Below are 18593 nucleotides of genomic sequence, written 5' to 3' on the forward strand. Positions count from 1 at the left end.
GTGAGTTATGTTTTAGTAGGGTTCTCTACATGATCTAGCATGGCAGCCCATATTAAACTGAAATATTGTGACAGACATTACTGGAATGGAGATAAAAATGCCTAACACAACACCACACTGTCAGGCCTAATGGAATTTTATGAGTGTTTAAGAAGTCCTATTATTATAATACCAGGTGTTAATGGCAAAGACTTAGGGCAGTATTTAATTGAAGTCTGAAGTTCCGACAGAGTGGAAAGCTGGCACTTTCTGCCGATAATCGGAACTTTCCGATACTTCAATATTCAATTGAAGTCCCAGTTTTCCGCCCTATCGGAAAAGTCAAAACACACGGATGAGCGAAACCTCTGCTCATCCAAGTGTTTTTCGACAGTGGCGCTGTTGAAAACGGGCCGTTTTCGACCATTAATTTCCGCCCATAACAGAAGGCGGAAATTAATGGTCAAAAGGGAGGGGGAAACTGGCGAAAACGGCACGCTACTGAATAGGCTGCAGTCGGATCCTCTCCGTTGGAAAGATCCGACTGCTATTGAATATACCCCTTACTTGGAAAGGAAATATTCTATAAAAGGGAAAACAAAACAAAAACAACAAGCAGTGTGGCAGATGTATTAAGCATGGAGAAGTGATAAAGCAGTGATAAAACAGTGATAAGTGCAAGTAGATAACGCCCCAGCCAATCAGCTCCAATATGTAAATCGACAGTTAGGAGCTGACTGGCTGGTGTGTTCTCACCTTGCACTTATCACTTCTCCAGGCTTAATACATTTGCCCCACTGTACTATGACAATCCCATATGCCTACATCAATTGATTACAAACATAAGGGGCATCTGGTATATTAGAACATGGAATTATCTGATGAATCACAAAAATGATGAAAGGAACTCAAACCTTTGTTGAAGAGTCCTTAAATTCATTGAGGGTGTCCTGTAGAAAATGAATGGAGATGACACGTGAGCTGGTATAGTTGTCAGTAACCAGAGCCATGGTTGTGACCTTGAGACAATACAGCTACTCCTTTGAGGGGGGAATAAATCTTTTGATGCTGTTAATACTGAACAAAGAAAAGCAACAAGGAAACAACTACATATTATGCGGAATATCATTAAATATGCAATACAAAGAAATAAAAATGTGTTCCTTTTTTTTTTTCTTTTTTCAATGAGAAAACTGTTCCAAAAATGTAAAAAAATAAATAAGAAATGGAGAAAATTATGTTAAAACTAAAAAAATGTACTTTTAAAAGAATAATTTAAGAGCTTGTAGCTCTGTCAGTTACCCATTTTAACGGGAAACCATTAATGAGCAAAAGAGGTTATAAAAAAAATTATAATATAAAATAAAGTGTTCAAAACTGAAATTAATGTACATTAAAGGTGAGAGTAGATCTGTGTACAAGACGTCCCATGTGTAATCAGATAGTGTTCTGTCAAGCCGTATTACCTTACCAATATAGGGGAAAAAATAAAAAATTAGTGTTGAGAATCCACTGACAGTTGCAAGGCACATCTCGGTAATCCAGATATGTGTTCCTGGGCAGGAGTGAACGACTTCGAGTTTTACTGGCTCGGCATGGAGGAGGGGGAAAAGCATCTCAATGAAACTGAGCACCAAAAAAATAAGGGAAGAAAGGGTGCATGGATTTAGCGACCCTTAGTCTTCATAGTAGCCTATGCCCATGATAATATGCTGCTTGAAGGCCAATGGGGTTTCTCTTGGGTTGGTGAGATGATGATTAGATAGATGCCACATCTGCTTTAACTGTAACCCAGGGATCAACACGTAATGGGGTTAAGATTAGCCTTCCAGGATACAAGTAACAGCAGCTGCATGCTCATTCACATTACACAACTACGGTCAGGTCGATCACCAGACTTTACAGTGACACCTTGCGGAATTCCTTCTTAGAAGGCACGTTTCGGCAAACACAGCTCACAATGCCTGAGGAACTTGGGAAGTTATCTTTTTCTTTTATATATATTCCCACAGGATGCAGAAAATCTTCATGGTGAATCTTCTCCCACAATAGAAAAAAGTAAAGCCAATGCTGGAATAAGATATCTCCGACTTCTCTCGGCGATGGTTTGCTTGCAGTTAATTCACTCACTTAAAACAGTGTAAAAAACTGACTGCTTACAAGTATTCAGGCACTTCGGAAAATGCTCCATTCTTGTACAACTCTCCATGTTTCACGCTATTTACAAAAATAAATGACTGCTAGGTCCTTGAAGATTTTGCTGGTTTTAGAAAAATACTTTATAGAAAAATAGTCCGAACAGGGCAACTTTTACAGCAATTTCAAAATACAAAATATCAACATAAAAATTATGGGGAAAAAAAGCCTCCAGCGATTTCCAGTGGACAAATGGCACCCAACTTGAAGGAAGATGGACTCTTGTACTCCACACAGGTTAGCCTATTATGGATACAGCCTTCCTCAAGCTATACTAACCTTTACTGCTGAGGAATGTGACGGAGAAGAATGACTATCAATTTTACGTCGTTTTTGTTCTGTGAGAAAAAAAAAATGAAGAAAAAGATTCGGATTAATTACGGTACATTACACTTCGATAAAGAACAAGCAAGCGCATGTACAGTATTATACGGTATATGAAAAAAATGCACTTAACTCCTGTATGCTATAAACACACAAAACAAGTTTTGTACTTTAGAAAAATAAGAATTTACTTACCGATAATTCTATTTCTCGGAGTCCGTAGTGGATGCTGGGGTTCCTGAAAGGACCATGGGGAATAGCGGCTCCGCAGGAGACAGGGCACAAAAAGTAAAGCTTTCCGATCAGGTGGTGTGCACTGGCTCCTCCCCCTATGACCCTCCTCCAGACGCCAGTTAGGTACTGTGCCCGGACGAGCGTACACAATAAGGGAGGAATTTTGAATCCCGGGTAAGACTCATACCAGCCACACCAATCACACTGTACAACCTGTGATCTGAACCCAGTTAACAGTATGATAACAGCGGAGCCTCTGAAAAGATGGCTCACAACAACAATAACCCGATTTAGTTAGCAATAACTATGTACAAGTATTGCAGATAATCCGCACTTGGGATGGGCGCCCAGCATCCACTACGGACTCCGAGAAATAGAATTATCGGTAAGTAAATTCTTATTTTCTCTATCGTCCTTGTGGATGCTGGGGTTCCTGAAAGGACCATGGGGATTATACCAAAGCTCCCAAACGGGCGGGAGAGTGCGGATGACTCTGCAGCACCGAATGAGAGAACTCCAGGTCCTCTTTTGCCAGGGTATCAAATTTGTAGAATTTTACAAACGTGTTCTCCCCCGACCACGTAGCTGCTCGGCAAAGTTGTAATGCCGAGACCCCTCGGGCAGCCGCCCAAGATGAGCCCACCTTCCTTGTGGAATGGGCCTTAACAGATTTAGACTGTGGCAGGCCTGCCACAGAATGTGCAAGTTGAATTGTGCTACCAATCCCACGAGCAATCGACTGCTTAGAAGCAGAAGCACCCAGCATTGTTGGGTGCATACAGGATAAACAGCAAGTCAGATTTCCTGACTCCAGCCAACCTGGAAACTATATTTTCAGGGCCCTGATAACATCCAGCAACTTGGAGTCCTCCAAGTCCCTAGTAGCCGCAGGTACCACAATAAGCTGGTTCAGGTGAAACGCTGACACCACCTTAAGGAGAAACTGGGGACGAGTCCGCAGCTTTGCTCTGTCCGAATGGACAATCAGATATGGCTTTGTGAGATAAAGCCGCCAATTCTGACACTCGCCTGGCCGAGGCCAGGACCAACAGCATGGTCATTTTCCATGTGAGATATATCAAATCCACAGATTTGAGTTGTTTAAACCAATGTGATTTTTTAGGAATCCCAAAACTACGTTGAGATCGCCCAGTGCCACTGGAGACATCAAAGGGGCTGTATATGCAGTACTCCCTTAACAACTTCTGGACTTCAGGAACTGAAGCCAATTTCTTTCTGGAAGAAAATCAACAGGCCGAAATTTGAACCTTAATGGACCCAATTTGAGACCCATAGACACTCCTGTTTGCAGGAAATGTAGAAATTAACCTAGTTGAAATTCTTCCGTGGAGCCTTCCTGGACTCACACCCTGGCACATATTTTCACCTAAGTGGTGATAATGTTGTGCGGTCACCTCCTTCCTGGCTCTGACCAGGGTAGGGATGACCTCTTCCGGAATGCCTCTTTCCCTTAGGATCCGGCGTTCACCCGCCTTGGCGTCAACGCAGCTGCGGTAAGTCCCGGAACAGACACGGTTCTTGCCGAATCAAGACCCTTCTTAGTATCTCTTGAAGTTCCGGGAACCAAGTCCTTCTTGGCCAAACCGGAGCCACGAGTATAGTTCTTACTCCTCTCCTTCCTATCATTTTCAATACATTGGGTATGAAAAGCAGAGGATGGAACACATACACCGACTGGTACACCGACGGTGTTACCAGAGCGTCCCAGCTATTGCCTGAGTGTCTCTTGACCTGGCGCTTCAGGTGGGACGCCATCATAACCACCTTTGGTCTTTCCCAACGGTTTACAATCATGTGGAAACTTCCAGATTAAGTTTCCACTTTTCCGGGTGGAATTCATTTATGCTGAGAAAATCTTCCCAGTTGCCCACTCCCGGAATGAACACTGCTGACAGTGTTATCACATGATTTTCCGCCCAGCGAAGAATCCTTGCTGTCATTGCCCTCCTGCTTCTTGTGTCGCCCCGTCTGATAACGTGGGCGACCGCCATGATGATGTCCTACTGGATCAGCACCGGTTGACTTTGAAGCAGGAGTCTTCCTAGGCTCAGAGCATTGTAAATTGCCCTTAGCTCCAGTATATTCATGTGGAGAGAAGTCTCCAGACTTGACCACACTTCCTTGGAAATTTTTTCCCTGTGTGACTACTCCCCAGCCTCTCAGGCTGGTATCCGTGGTCCCCAGAACACAGTCCTGAATGCTGAGTGTGCTGCCCTCTAAAAGATGAGCACTCTGCAGCCCCCACAGAAGAGACACCCTTGTCCTTGGAGACAGGATTATCCGCTGATGCATCTGAAAATGCGATCCGGACCATTCGTCCAGCAAATCCCCTGAGATCTGCCGAATGGAATCGCTTCGTAAGAAGCCACCATTTTTCCCAGGACTCCTGTGCATTGATGCACTGATACTTGGCCTGGTTTTAGGAGGTTTCTGACTAGGTCGAATAACTCCTTGGCTTTTTCCTCCCGGAGGAACACCTTTTTCTGGACTATGCCCAGAATCATTCCTAGGAACAGCAGACGTATCGTCGGAAAACAGCTGCGATTCTTGGAATATTTAGAATCCAGTCGTGCTGTCGTAGAACTACTTTAGATAGTGCTCTTCCGACCTCCAACTGTTCTCTGGAACTTGCCCTTTTCAGGATATCGTCCAAGTAAGGGATAATTTAGATGCCTTTTTTCTTTGAAGAAACATCTTTTCGGCCATTACCTTGGTAAAAGGCCCGGGGTGCCGTGGATAATTCAAACGGCATCGTCTGAAACTGATATTGACAGTTCTGTACCACGAACCAGAGGTACCCTTGTTGAGAAGGGCAAATTTGGACATGGAGGTAATCCTTGATGTCCAGGGACACCATATAGTCCCCTTTTTTCCGGTTCGCTATCACTGCTCTGAGTGACTCCATCTCGATTTGAACCTTTTATGTAAGTGTTCAAAGATTTCAGTTTAGACTATGTCTCACCAAGCCGTCTGGCGTCAGTACCACAATATAGTGTGGAAAAATAATACCCTTTTCCTTGTTGTAGGAGGGGTACTTTGATTATCACCTGCTGGATATACAGCTTGTGAATTGTTTCCAATGCTGCCTCCCTGTCGGAGGGAGCCGTTGGTAAAGCAGACTTCAGAAACCTGCGAGGAGAAGATGTCTCGACTCTCCAATCTGTACCCCTGGGATAATACTTGTACTATCTAGGGGTCAACCTGCGAGTGATCCCACTGCGCGCTGAGACTCTTGAGACTACCCCCCCACCTTGAGTCCGCTTGCATGGCCCCAGCGTCATGCTGAGGACTTGGCAGACGCGGTGGAGGGCTTCTTTTCCTGGGAAGGGGCTGCCTGCTGCAGTCTACTTCCCTTACCTCTATGTCTGGGCAGATATGACTGGCCTTTTGCCTGCATGCCCTCATGGGAAAGGAAGGATTGAGGCTGAAAAGACGGTGTCTTTTTCAGCTGAGATGTAACTTGGGGTAAAAAGGTTGGATTTCCCAGCTGTTGCCGTGGTCCCCAGGTCCGATGGACCGACCCCAACTAACTCCTTCCCTTTATACGGCAATACTTCCATGTGCCGTATGGGATCTGTATCACCTGACCACTGTCGTGTCCATGACATCTTCTGGGTGATATGGACAACGTACTTATCTTGATGCCAGAGAGCAAATATCCCTCTGTGCATCTCACGTACATATATATAGAATGCATCCTATTAAATGCTCTATATGAATAAAATATTTTCAGTCAGGGAATCCGACCAAGCCAACCCAGCACTGCATCTCCAGGCTGATGGCGAACGCTGGTCGCAGTATAACCACCGTATGTGTGTATATACTTTTTAGGATATCTTTCCAGCTTCCTATCAGCTGGCTCCTTGAGGGCGGCCGTATCTGGAGACGGTAACGCCACTTGATAAGCGTGTGAGCGCCTTATCACCCTAAGGGGTGTTTCCCAACGCGCCCTAATTTCTGGCGGGAAAGGGTATAACGCCAATATTTGCTATCGGGGTAACCCCACGCATCATCACACACTTCATTTTATTTTATCTGATTCAGGAAAAACTACAGGTAGTTTTTTCACTCCCACATAATACCCTTTTTTGTGGTACTTGTAGTATCAGAAATATGCAACACCTCCTTCATTGCCCTTAACGTGTGGCCCTAATGAGAAATACGTTTGTTTATTCACCGTCGACACTGGATTCAGTGTCCGTGTCTGTGTCTGTGTCGACCGACTGAGGTAAATGGGCGTTTTTAACGCCCCTGACGGTGTTTCTGAGACGCCTGGACCGGTACTAATAGTTTGTCGGCCGTCTCACGTCGTCAACCGACCTTGCAGCGTGTTGACATTCTCACGTAATTCCCTAAATAAGCCATCCATTCCGGTGTCGACTCCCTAGAGAGTGACATCACCATTACAGGCAATTTCTCCGCCTCCTCACCAACATCGTCCTCATACATGTCGACACACACGTACCGACACACAGCACACACACCGGGAATGCTCTGACAGAGGACAGGACCCACACTAGCCCTTTGGGGAGACAGAGGGAGAGTTTGCCAGCACACACCAAAACGCTATAATTATATAGGGACAACCTTATATAAGTGTTTTCCCTTATAGCATCTTTATATATATCTCAATATCGCCAAAATCAGTGCCCCCCCTCTCTGTTTTAACCCTGTTTCTGTAGTGCAGTGCAGGGGAGAGCCTGGGAGCCTTCTCTCCAGGCTTTCTGTGAGAGAAAATGGCGCTGTGTGCTGAGGAGATAGGCCCCGCCCCTTTTTCGGCGGGCTCGTCTCCCGCTATTTAGTGAATCTTGGCAGGGGTTAAATATCTCCATATAGCCTCTGGGGGCTATATGTGAGGTATTTTTCGCCAAAAAAGGTTTTCATTTGCCTCCCAGGGCGCCCCCCTCCCAGCGCCCTGCACCCTCAGTGACTGCCGTGTGAAGTGTGCTGAGAGGAAAATGGCGCACAGCTGCAGTGCTGTGCGCTACCTTGAGAAGACTGCAGGAGTCTTCAGCCGCCGATTCTGGACCTCTTCTTACTTCAGCATCTGCAAGGGGGCCGGCGGCGCGGCTCCGGTGACCATCCAGGCTGTACCTGTGATCGTCCCTCTGGAGCTGATGTCCAGTAGCCAAGAAGCCAATCCATCCTGCACGCAGGTGAGTTCACTCCTTCTCCCCTAAGTCCCTCGTTGCAGTGATCCTGTTGCCAGCAGGACTCACTGTAAAATAAAAAACCTAAGCTAAACTTTCTCTAAGCAGCTCTTTAGGAGAGCCACCTAGATTGCACCCTTCTCGGCCGGGCACAAAAATCTAACTGGAGTCTGGAGGAGGGTCATAGGGGGAGGAGCCAGTGCACACCACCTGATCGGAAAGCTTTACTTTTTGTGCCCTGTCTCCTGCGGAGCCGCTATTCCCCATGGTCCTTTCAGGAACCCCAGCATCCACAAGGACGATAGAGAAATTAACAGTATAATATTGGGCACCCTGGCGATTTTATAATTAAGTGAACAGCAGTTGAAAGGAACCAAACGCTACCTCCCTTCTATAGGGCTGTATTTAGTAATTCCCAGAAATGTTTAGTGGAAGTGATAAAGTGCAACTTTGTGTTTAAATGCATATAAATAAAAGTCATTCAAATCTTGGGTATTAATAAAAACACTTGCATAACGCTGTTTAAATAGAAAAAGCTTGCAGCTTTAATTAAAAACAGCTTTTTGTGTGGCTGTAATATCTTTTAAGTACATTGCTCTTAGCAGTAAAGGGGGGTACACACGGAGAGATCCGTGCTTAAAATCTAAGCAATCTTGCTAGATTGCTTAGATTTTAAGCACGGATCTGCCGTGTGTATGCCCTCCAGCGATAGCGATGCGCGGCCCCGTGCATCGCTATCGCCGGTGCTAGATTGAGCCTGCATGCAGGCTCAATCTAGCGGGTCGCTCACTTCACCGTTGTGTGAAGTGAGCGGCCCCCGTCGGCTTTCCCCCTCGCTCAGCACATCGCGCTGTGCTGAGCGGGGTGAGAGATGTGTGCTGAGCGGTCTGTGTTAAGATCGCTCAGCACACATCTCTCCCGTGAGTACCCCCCTTAAGGCTTTTAGTTGCAGCCAAAATATTATGCACTAGATCAGTGGTACCCAAACTGGGTGTCGTTGCACCCTAGGGTGCCCTGGGTTGGTACTCCAGGACCAAATTAAATTATTTATCGTCAATGTAATAGGCAATACCAGTGCTGGTGGCTGCCAATCATAAAATTTGTGAACAAACAGTAGCAAATCTTCTCCTTCACCATAACTGAACACAAGGATGACATATTGTCTAAACACAATTAGCTTAATTTAATATTTTTTTCAGAATTTCTCTACACAAAACCTATGCCCGGGGGTGCCGTGAAATAAATTCTGATACTGTAAGGCTCCATGATTCAAAAACGTTTGGGTATCACTGCATAGGTGCAATATGTCAGAATTCCACTATATACGTCATAGTAAAAATAGGATTTTAAATACCTACTGGTAAATACTTTTCTCGTAGTCCATAAGGGATATTGGGGGAAACGTAGTACGATGAGTATAGACGGGGTCCAAAGGAGCCAGTACACTTTACCATTTTCTTCACTGGGCGTGCTGGCTCCTCCCCTCTAAGTCCCCTCCCACAGGCAGTTATAGGTAAAAACTTGCCCGAAGGAGAAAGGACATATATGAGTGAAGGAATTATGAGAACAAAAACGTGGTGAGATTTATACACCAGCACACCACTAACATATAACAACCAGCAACAGCTGGTGACAACAGCAGCAACAGCTGAACAGGTAACCACATAAAAGAGAACCTGCAGAAAAGTCACCACACTGAGGTGGGCACCAATATCTAGTATGGACTACGAGAAAAGGATTTACCGGTGGGCATTTAAATCCTATTTTCTCTAGCATCCATATGGGATATTTGGGGAAACTTAGTACAATGGGTCGTCCCAAAGCATCCAGAACGTGCGGGAACGGGTGGACACTGCTGCAGCACCACCTGCCCAAGCTGGGTATCCTCTTTGGTCAGGGTATCAAACTTGTAAAACTTAACAAAAGTGTTCTTCCCCGACCAGGCAGCAGCTCGGCATAGTTGCAAGGCCAAGCCTCAACGGGCAGCCGCCCAGGAAGACCCCACCGATCTAGTAGAGTAGGCCTTCAGAACTAGGAACAGGTAAGGCTACCGACACATAGGCCTGTTGGATAGTAAGCCTAATCCAACGAGCAATAGACTGCTTTGAAGCAGGGCAGCTCTTCTTCTGTGCATCATAGAGCACGAACAAGAAATCCGACTTTCTGATCCGAGCTGTCCGATTGACATAGATCTTCAAGGCTCGCACAGCATCCAATGCCTCCGGAGGAGCAGAAGAACCAGAACCCGACAGAACCACAATAGGTTGATTCAGGTGAAACGCGGAGACAACCTTCGGCAGGAATTGCTGTCAAGTCCGGAGCTCCGGTCTGTCCTCGTAAAAGACCAAGTAAGGACTTTTACACGATTAGACCTCCAATTCTGAGACACGTCTAGCAGAAGCCAGGGCCAGTAACATCACCATCTTCCACGTGAGGTACTTGTCTTCTACCGTCATCAGTGGTTCGAACCAGGAGGATTGTAGGAATTTCAACACCACATTCACATTCAAATCCCAGGGTGCAGTAGGCGGCACAAACGGAGGTTGTATGAGGAGTACGCCTTGCAAGAAGGTCTGCACTTCTGGCAACATTGCCAATTTCTTCTGGAAAAAAATGGAGAGAGCTAAAATCTGGACCTTAATGGAACCCAGACGTAAGCCCTTATCCACAACAGCCTGCAGGAAACTTAAGAAACGTCCCAAGTGGAACTCTGCAGGTGGAAATGTGTGTTCCTCGCACCAAGAGATATTTTCTCCAGATATGATGATAGTGTTTTGACGTCACAGGCTTCTGGGACCGAACCATGGTAGCAATAACCTTCTTGGAAAGACCCTTGTGAGCTAGGATGTTTCAACCTCCATGCCGTCAAACAAAGTCGCCGCAAGTCCAGGTAGATGAACGGTCCTTGTTAAAGGTGGTCTCTTCGTAGTGGTAGAGGGCAAGGGGTCTTTGACGGACATGTCAAGAAGATCCACGAACCACGCCCTCCGAGGCCACTCCGTGGGAATCAGAATTGCCTGGACTCCTTGATTTCTGATTCGTCTGAGCACCCTTAGGAACACCGGGTTCGGAGGAAACAGGTAGACCAACAGTAAGGCAAAGGCGACATCAGTGCATCGAATGCCCTCGCCTGCGGGTCCCTGGTTCATGAGAAATACCAGTGAAGCTTCTTGTTGAGACGAGAAGCCATCTGTTGGAACACTTGCTGGTGTAGCCAACACTCCTCTCGTGACGACTGAGGAAGTCCGCTTCCCAGTTGTCTACACTCGGAATGAAGATTGCGGACATTGCTCCTGCATTTCTTTCTGCCCAGAGGAGTATTCTTGACACCTCTCGCATGCAGGCTCTGCTTTTTGTCCCTCCATGCCAATTAATGTATGCCACCGCTGTGGTGTTGTCCAACTGTACCTGGATTGCATGTTTCCTGAGTGGAGGTCTGAAGCAGAGCATTGAAGATTGCCCGAAGTTCCAGAATATTGATTGGAAGGAGGCTTTCGTGGGCTGACCACCTGCCCTGGAACTGCGCCCCTTGGGTGACATCTCCCCAACCTCGGAGACTTGCATCTGTGGTGAGGCGGGTCCAATCCTGAATCCCGAAACTCCGGCCCTCCAGGATATTGGAGGACTGCAGCCACCACAGGAGGGAAATCCTGGCCTGAGGCGACACCGTATCATCCGATGCATTTGAAGATGTGAACCGGACCATTTGCTCAGGAGATCCAACTGAAAAGTTCTGGCATGGAACCTGCCGTATTGGATCGCCTCGTAGGAGGTGACCATCTTGCCCAAAAATCTTATGCAAAGATGGATGGACACTCGAGAGGCCGGAGCACCATGCGGACCATCTCCTAAAGTGTTCTTGCTTTGTCCTCTGGTAGGTACACCTTCTGGGCCACCAAGAGCTCCCTGGATCTTGCTTTTATTAGAAGATCGTCCAGGTAAGGGACAATATTACCCCGTGGACCCGGAGCTGGAACATCATCTCCGCCATCACCTTTGTGAACACCCTCGGAGCTGTGGACAGGCCGAAGGGCAGAGCTTGGAATTGGTAGTGATTGTCCAGCAGGGCAAACCTCAGGTACGCCTGATGAGGCAGCCAAATCAGAACATGGAGTTAGGCGCCCTTGAAGTCCAAGGAAGCCATGAATTCCTGTTCTTCAGGGCCCGCAATCACTGCTTGCAAGGATTCCATTTTGAACCGGAACACTTTCAGGTAAGGATTCAAAGACTTTAGATTCAAAATGGGCCTTACCAACTTTAGGATGGCCTGTTGCAACGTAACCCACATATCCTCCAAAGCTGGTAAGCTTGATTTGAAAAATCGAAGGGGAGGGACACTGTCGAACTTTAGCTTGTAGCCTTGAGAAATTAGATCCCGGACCCAGGTATCCTGGCAGGAAGCCTCTCAGATGCGGCTGAAAATACGCAGTCGAGCTCCCACCTCAAGATCAACTTGGGGTGGGTGGGCACCGTCATGCTGAGGCCTTAGTGGAAGCAGAACTGGTGGTCTGTTCCTGAGAGCTGGTGCTGGCAGGTTTTCTTGACTTACCTCTGGTGCCTCTAGTCGCATTGGAAGCACCTCTGGCCTTAGATCGAAATCTGTGAGACCGAAAGGACTGTACAAATGGCCCCGGGTAGGAGCGTCTCGCCGGTGGAGCCCCAGAGGGGAGAAACATGAATTTCCCAGCTGTAACTTTGGAAATCCAGGTATCAAATTCAACCCCAAAGAGCCATTCCCCTGAAATGGGGAGGGTTTCCACATTGTGTTTGGATTCCGTGTCCGCTATCCACTGACGCAACCACAGGGCCTGGTGCGTCAACACTGCCATGGCAGAAGTCCTAGCATTAATATTCCCCATTTCCTTGAGTGAATCAAAGAGGAAGCAGGTAGTGTCCTGAATGTGCTTAAGGAGGGTCGCCATAATGACCGGAGGCATAGCCCCAGAGAGGCCCTCTGAATTTGAGTGGCCCATGAATGAATGGCATGTGACATCCAGCAACCTGCAATGACCGGTCGTCGCGATACACCTACTGCCATGTAAATATATTTGAGTGTAGCTTCTATTTTCCTATCCCCAGGATCCTTTATGGTAAAAGAGCCCGGTGCAGGCAGCACCGCCTTTTTGGACAGTCGAGAGACTGATACATCAACTCCCGGGGGTTCATCCCAAAATGTCCTACCTTCAGGAGCAAATGTGAAAGTGCGCAAAAACTTTTTTTGACACTTGGAATTTCTTGTGTAGATTTTTCCAGGCCAGCTTAAATAGGTCAACTAACGCCGTAGAATCAGGGAAAGTGACATTAGGCTTGTTTTGTGTAAAGAAAAACAACTGCTGTGACGCAGTGTCCTCTAGAGAGAGCTTTAACACATCCCATAAAGCCAGAATTAGGGGTTATATACCCTAAGCAGAATCAGGATCCCACTAATGGGGTCAAATTCCTCCCCATCCTCCTGAATATCCTTCATCTATGTCAGATAGTAGTGCAGGCAAACCACACTTTTATGGCCCTGCACGAGGGGATGGGGGCTGTGTAACATCTGCCCTAGCAGCTAAATCTGCAACAGCTTGCTGTAGTAGCTGAGTTTTCTGTACATTAGCAGTGAGCTGTGATGACATACTGTATCAGACATCATAGTTGCAAGAGACCCTAACCATGCGGGCTCTGTACACTCTCCCTCAGCCCCTTCACTGATCTGTGAAGATTGGCTGCATTTTTCAGACAGAATCAGATGATAGAGGAGAGAATCTGGTGTGGCATACATTGCACAGCTTGCGTTTACCCATGTCCACAGTAAGTACAACATACCTCCCAACTTTGAACTTGGTGCAAACGGGACACATGCGCGGCGAAGCCGTGTGCGCTCCCGAAAAGGGGTGGGGTCAATGGAATGGGGCGTGGCTTCGTGGGAAGACCCGCGTTCGCGAGCCACGCCCCCATTTTTGTCACTAAGGGGGCATGCTCTGTGAGCCGCTGGCATGCCCCCTCTCCCTCGGACTCCAGTGAATAAACGCTGTGCGCATGCACACAGCGTCTATTCACCGCCGCTCTATTCACCGCTGCTCTGCTAAGCAGGGCAGCGAGAGAAAGACTCCCAACTGCCCCCCACCCCACCCCCCACCGCGGGACACTGCGGCCCGCGGGTGGGACAGCAGGACAGTCCCCAAAAAACAGGACTGTCCCGCGAAAATTGGGACAGTTGGGAGGTATGGTACAATAATATACACACAGACAGTATTTGCAAGCCTCCCCTTACTGTATGTGAGAGGAGACACAAGAGAGAAGGACACCAGCACACCCCCAAGCTGTACAGCCCCTGTTAGGCTTGCAGCTTGCTATATCACAGTAAACACTAAGAATTTATGTCCAGTAGAGGACCCAGATAGTGTACAATAGTGGCTCCCCCCTTTGCTACACCCTGTACCAGAATTTCAGCGTGTCTTGTGAGGCAGGAAGCGCTGTGTGCTGTGTCTGCATTAAGCAGAGGAAGTTACCAAAATGCCTCTGCTCCCGCTCTGAGGTAGCTCCGCCCCCTCCAATGGCACCGGAGCTACAGAGAATATTTATAATGGTAAAGTCTCCTTTCATCTAAAAAACATCACACAAGTGCTAGTTCTAGCAGTTTGTGACAGTCTACACGGGGGATCTTAGTGGAACGCCCCCGGGAGGGTCCCGTATGCCGCGCCCGTGATCAGCTGCACAGTGAACCGGGGGACCCCCATAGCGGGGCCCCTGGTTTGTACTGATGTCACCTTCAGGCAGCGTTAGGGGTGTGCGGTGTGCTGCGGCTGTGACAGCCAAGGCGCAGTGCCCCACTGAACAACAACCCCTCACGATGGTGGTCCTGCAGCGGGGAAGCGGCTCTGCACCTCTGAGAGGCCGGTGACTGTCCTCCCCCCTAACTCCCACAGTGCAGGTATGCTGTTGCCCAAACAGCATACCGAAAATACCAAACAGAAAAAAGAAATTGAAGAAAACTCTCTGGAGCTCAGAGATGTGCATCCTCTCCTGAGGGAACTTTTTTTTTAAACGTCCTGTGGGAGGGGGCATAGAGGGGAGGAGCCAGCACATCCAGTGAAGAAAAATAGGATTTTTATTACCTACCGGTAAATCCTTTTCTCGTAGTCCGTAGAGGATACTGGGGTCCATTTAGTACCATGGGGTATAGACGAGTCCACTATGAGCCATGAGCAATTTAAGAATTTGAGAGTGTGGGCTGGTCCTCCCTCTATTAGTGTTCCTTCTAGGCTGTTTCAGCAGGGTGCTGCACCCTGCCCATTTCTGAAATGTGAAAAAGCACCCTGCCCTTTTTCAGTGCACCCTGCAGGACCATAAATCGTCCCCTTGTATACAGAATGCAACAGTCAGAGTGCACGTTACAATGTTGTCATCTACTCCTTGCCCACCTCTGAAATTGGAAAACAATTTCTATCCTTTAGCAAGCTGGATGGCAGAGGAGGCACTGCATATAACACAGCACTCTGATAAAGAGGGAAAGAACAGGGTAAGCAGTGAGCATGTACTGCTTACAATATTTTCCTAGTAGAACATACTTATTTTTTTTTTATATATATTTTAACCCATTGTTTAACTTTTCTGTTTTATAACACATAGAAGACTGGACATATACAGTATGTTTCTCAGTACAGATGTTAGGTGTCTTATACAGTATGTATGCATGGGTATATGATTTACTAAGGGCAAAATGTGTGTACAAAAACTATAAACATATGCACTATGCTTTGTGCGCAAAGCGTCACATCAAAAATGTGCCCTTCAAATAAAAATGTGCCCTCTTCAATGCTCAGCACCCTGCCCTTAAAAAAATCCTAGAGTGAACACTACTCTATATCCCGCCTACCAGACTCAGTCTAGGAAACTGTGCCCGAGGAGACGGACATACTTCGAGAGAAGGATAGATAAGGATAGTGGCGAGATTCCGAACCAGCACACACACAATAAGAGGAAAGCCAAGCTAACCATACATGAAACAGGAACAGCAACGGCTGAACCAACATTACTTAACCAAGTAACAGTGCAGGAAGAACGAAGCACTGGGCGGGCGCCCAGTATCTTCTACGGACTACGAGAAAAGGATTTACCGGTAGGTAATTAAAATCCTATTTTCTCTTATGTCCTAGAGGATACTGAGGTCTATTTAGTACCATGGGGATGTAACAGGATGGGAGAGTGCTGAGGTTCCTGCAGAACTGATTGACCAAACTGAAGGTCCTCAGAGGCCAAAGTTGCGAACTTATAAAACCTTGCAAACGCGTTCGAACCTGACTAAGCTGCTCGGCAGAGCTGTAAAGCAGAGATACCCCGGGCAGCCACCCAAGGAGAACCCACCGACCTAGTAGAGTGGGCCAGTACAAATTTTGAACATGGCAAACTCGCCGTGGAATAAGCATGCTGGATAGTAAGTCTGATCCAGCGTGCAATTGTCTGCTTTGAAGCAGGACACCCAATCAGCGAGTCAGTCTCTCTGTGACGAGCTGTTCTATTCACATACACCTTTAAAGCCCTTACGACATCTAATGACTTTGAAGTAGCAGAGGTTTCGGTGACACACGGAACCACAATAGGTTGGTTGATGTGAAACGCAGACACCACTTTAGGAAGAAATTGCTGACGAGTTCTGCTCTATCCTCATGGAAAATTAAATATGTAAGACAAAGCCACCAGCTCCGACACACGTCTTGCTGAGGCAAAGGCAAACAGTGTCGGTCTTCCACGTAATATATGTTACGTCCACCTTCTGTAACGGTTCAAACCAATCTGATTCGAGGAAATGCAGCACCACATCGAGATCCCAAGGTGCCGTGGAAGGCACAAAGGGAGGTTGGATGCACCTTTCAAGTACGTCTGGACCTCATGGAGAGAAGCCAATTGTTTCTGAAAGAAAAGGGACAAGGAAGAAATCTGGACTTTTATGGAGCCCAGAAGTAGGCCCACATACACTCCTGCTTGTAGAAAAAGCAGGAAACGTCATAGATGGAATTCCACCGCAGAAAATTTTCTGCTCTCACACCAAGAAACGTATTTCATCCAAATACGATAGTAATGCTTAGTCATTACCCCATTCCTGGCTTGGATCATAGTCGGGATAACCTTGTTAGGGATCCCTCCCCTGGTTAGAATCAGCCGTTCAACTTCCATGCCGTCAAATGTAGCCGCGGTAAGTCCTGATAGACGAATGGGCCCTGTTGCAGAAGATTCTTGCGAAGAGGTAGAGGCCACGGATCATCGAGGAGCATCTCCAGCAGGTCCGCGTACCAGGCCCTTCTTGGCCAGTCCGAAGCAATAAGAATTGCTTGAACCTTTTCCCTTTTTATTCTTTTTAGAATTCTTGGGATCAGAGGAAGTGGAGGAAACACGTACACCCTGATAGACCCATGGAGTCGTCAGGGAGCCTACCGCCACCGCCTGTGGGTCTCTCGACCTGAAACAATACTGCTTGAGCTTCTTGTTGAGACGAGAGGTCATCACGTCAATCTGTGGATATCCCCATCGACTTGTCAAGCACCTGAACACTTCCGAGTGAAGGACCCTGTCCCCCGGGTGCAGGTCGTGTCTGCTGAGGAAGTCTGCTTCCCAGTTGTCTAATCCCGGAATTAAGACCGCTGACACTGCCACAGAGTTTCTCTCTGCCCAGAGGAGAATTCTTGACACCTCTGACATTGCTGCTCTGCTTTTCGTTGTGCCCTGTCAGTTTATGTACGTTACTGCCGTCACATTGTCCGACAAGACCTGAATGGCCTGATCTTGAAGAAGATGTGAGGCCTGCAGAAGGGCGTTATATATGGCCCTGAGTTCCAGAATGTTGATTGGAAGGACTACTTCCTGACTGGACCAATCCCTGAGTGACTGCTCCCCAACCCCTGAGGCTTGCGTCTGTGGTTAACAGAAACCAATTCTGAATTCCGAACCTCCGACCATCGATGAGGTGATAAATCTGTAGCCACCACAGAAGGAAGATCCTGGATTTTGGCGACAAACGGATCCTCTGGTGCATGTGAAGATGCGATCCGGACCATTTGTCCAACAGATCGAGCTGGAAGGGTCTTGCGTGAAACCTTCCGTATTGAAGAGCCTCGTAAGAGGCCACCATTTTCCCCAGAAGGCGAATGCACCGATATCTGGGTTGGATTCAGGACATCACAAACCATCGACTGGATCACTAATGCCTTTTCCAACGGAAGGAACACCTTCTGCGACTCAGTATCCAGTATCATCCCCAGGAATGGGGCTCTAGGTGAGATTTCGGAAGGTTCAGAATCCACCCATGATACTGGAGAAGTTTGGTTGAGAGAGCAATGCTGTCCAGCAACCTTTCCCTGGACGGTGCTTTTATCAGGAGATAGTCCAGGTACGGAATTATGTTCACTCCCTGTTTGCGGAGTAGAAACATCATCTCTGCCATCACCTTGGTGAATAGCCTCGGTACCGTGGAGATACCGAATGTCTGGGCCTGGAACTGGTAGTGACAGTCCTGCAATGCAAACCGTAGGTAAGCCTGATGAGGCGGCTAGATTGGAATATGAAGGTACGCATCCTTGATATCCAGAGACACTAGGAATTACCCATCCTCCAGACCTGAGATCAACGCTCTCAGAGACTCCATCTTGAATTTGAACACTCTTAAGTACGGGTTCAACGACTTGAGGTTCAAAATTGGTCTTACCGAAC

General features: G+C 47.4%; 1 protein-coding gene across 3 annotated transcripts in view; it reads right to left on the reverse strand.

The window, feature by feature from the left end:
- Nucleotides 1-18593, reverse strand: part of THOC2 (THO complex subunit 2) — a 479267-nt gene that overhangs the window by 104374 nt on the left and 356300 nt on the right. For 2 of the 3 annotated variants that reach the window (XM_063937241.1, XM_063937242.1), the window contains exons 32-33: nt 2455-2513; nt 894-929 (exon numbers count right to left, since the gene is read on the reverse strand). In XM_063937241.1, coding sequence (XP_063793311.1) covers nt 894-929; nt 2455-2513 — 95 coding nt within the window. Of the gene's footprint in view, nt 1-893; nt 930-1450; nt 2514-18593 lie in introns of all 3 variants that reach the window. The other variant, XR_010183065.1, reaches the window with a different exon arrangement.

Source organism: Pseudophryne corroboree, chromosome 8, assembly GCF_028390025.1.
Source record: "Pseudophryne corroboree isolate aPseCor3 chromosome 8, aPseCor3.hap2, whole genome shotgun sequence".
Taxonomy (NCBI): Eukaryota; Metazoa; Chordata; class Amphibia; order Anura; family Myobatrachidae; genus Pseudophryne; species Pseudophryne corroboree.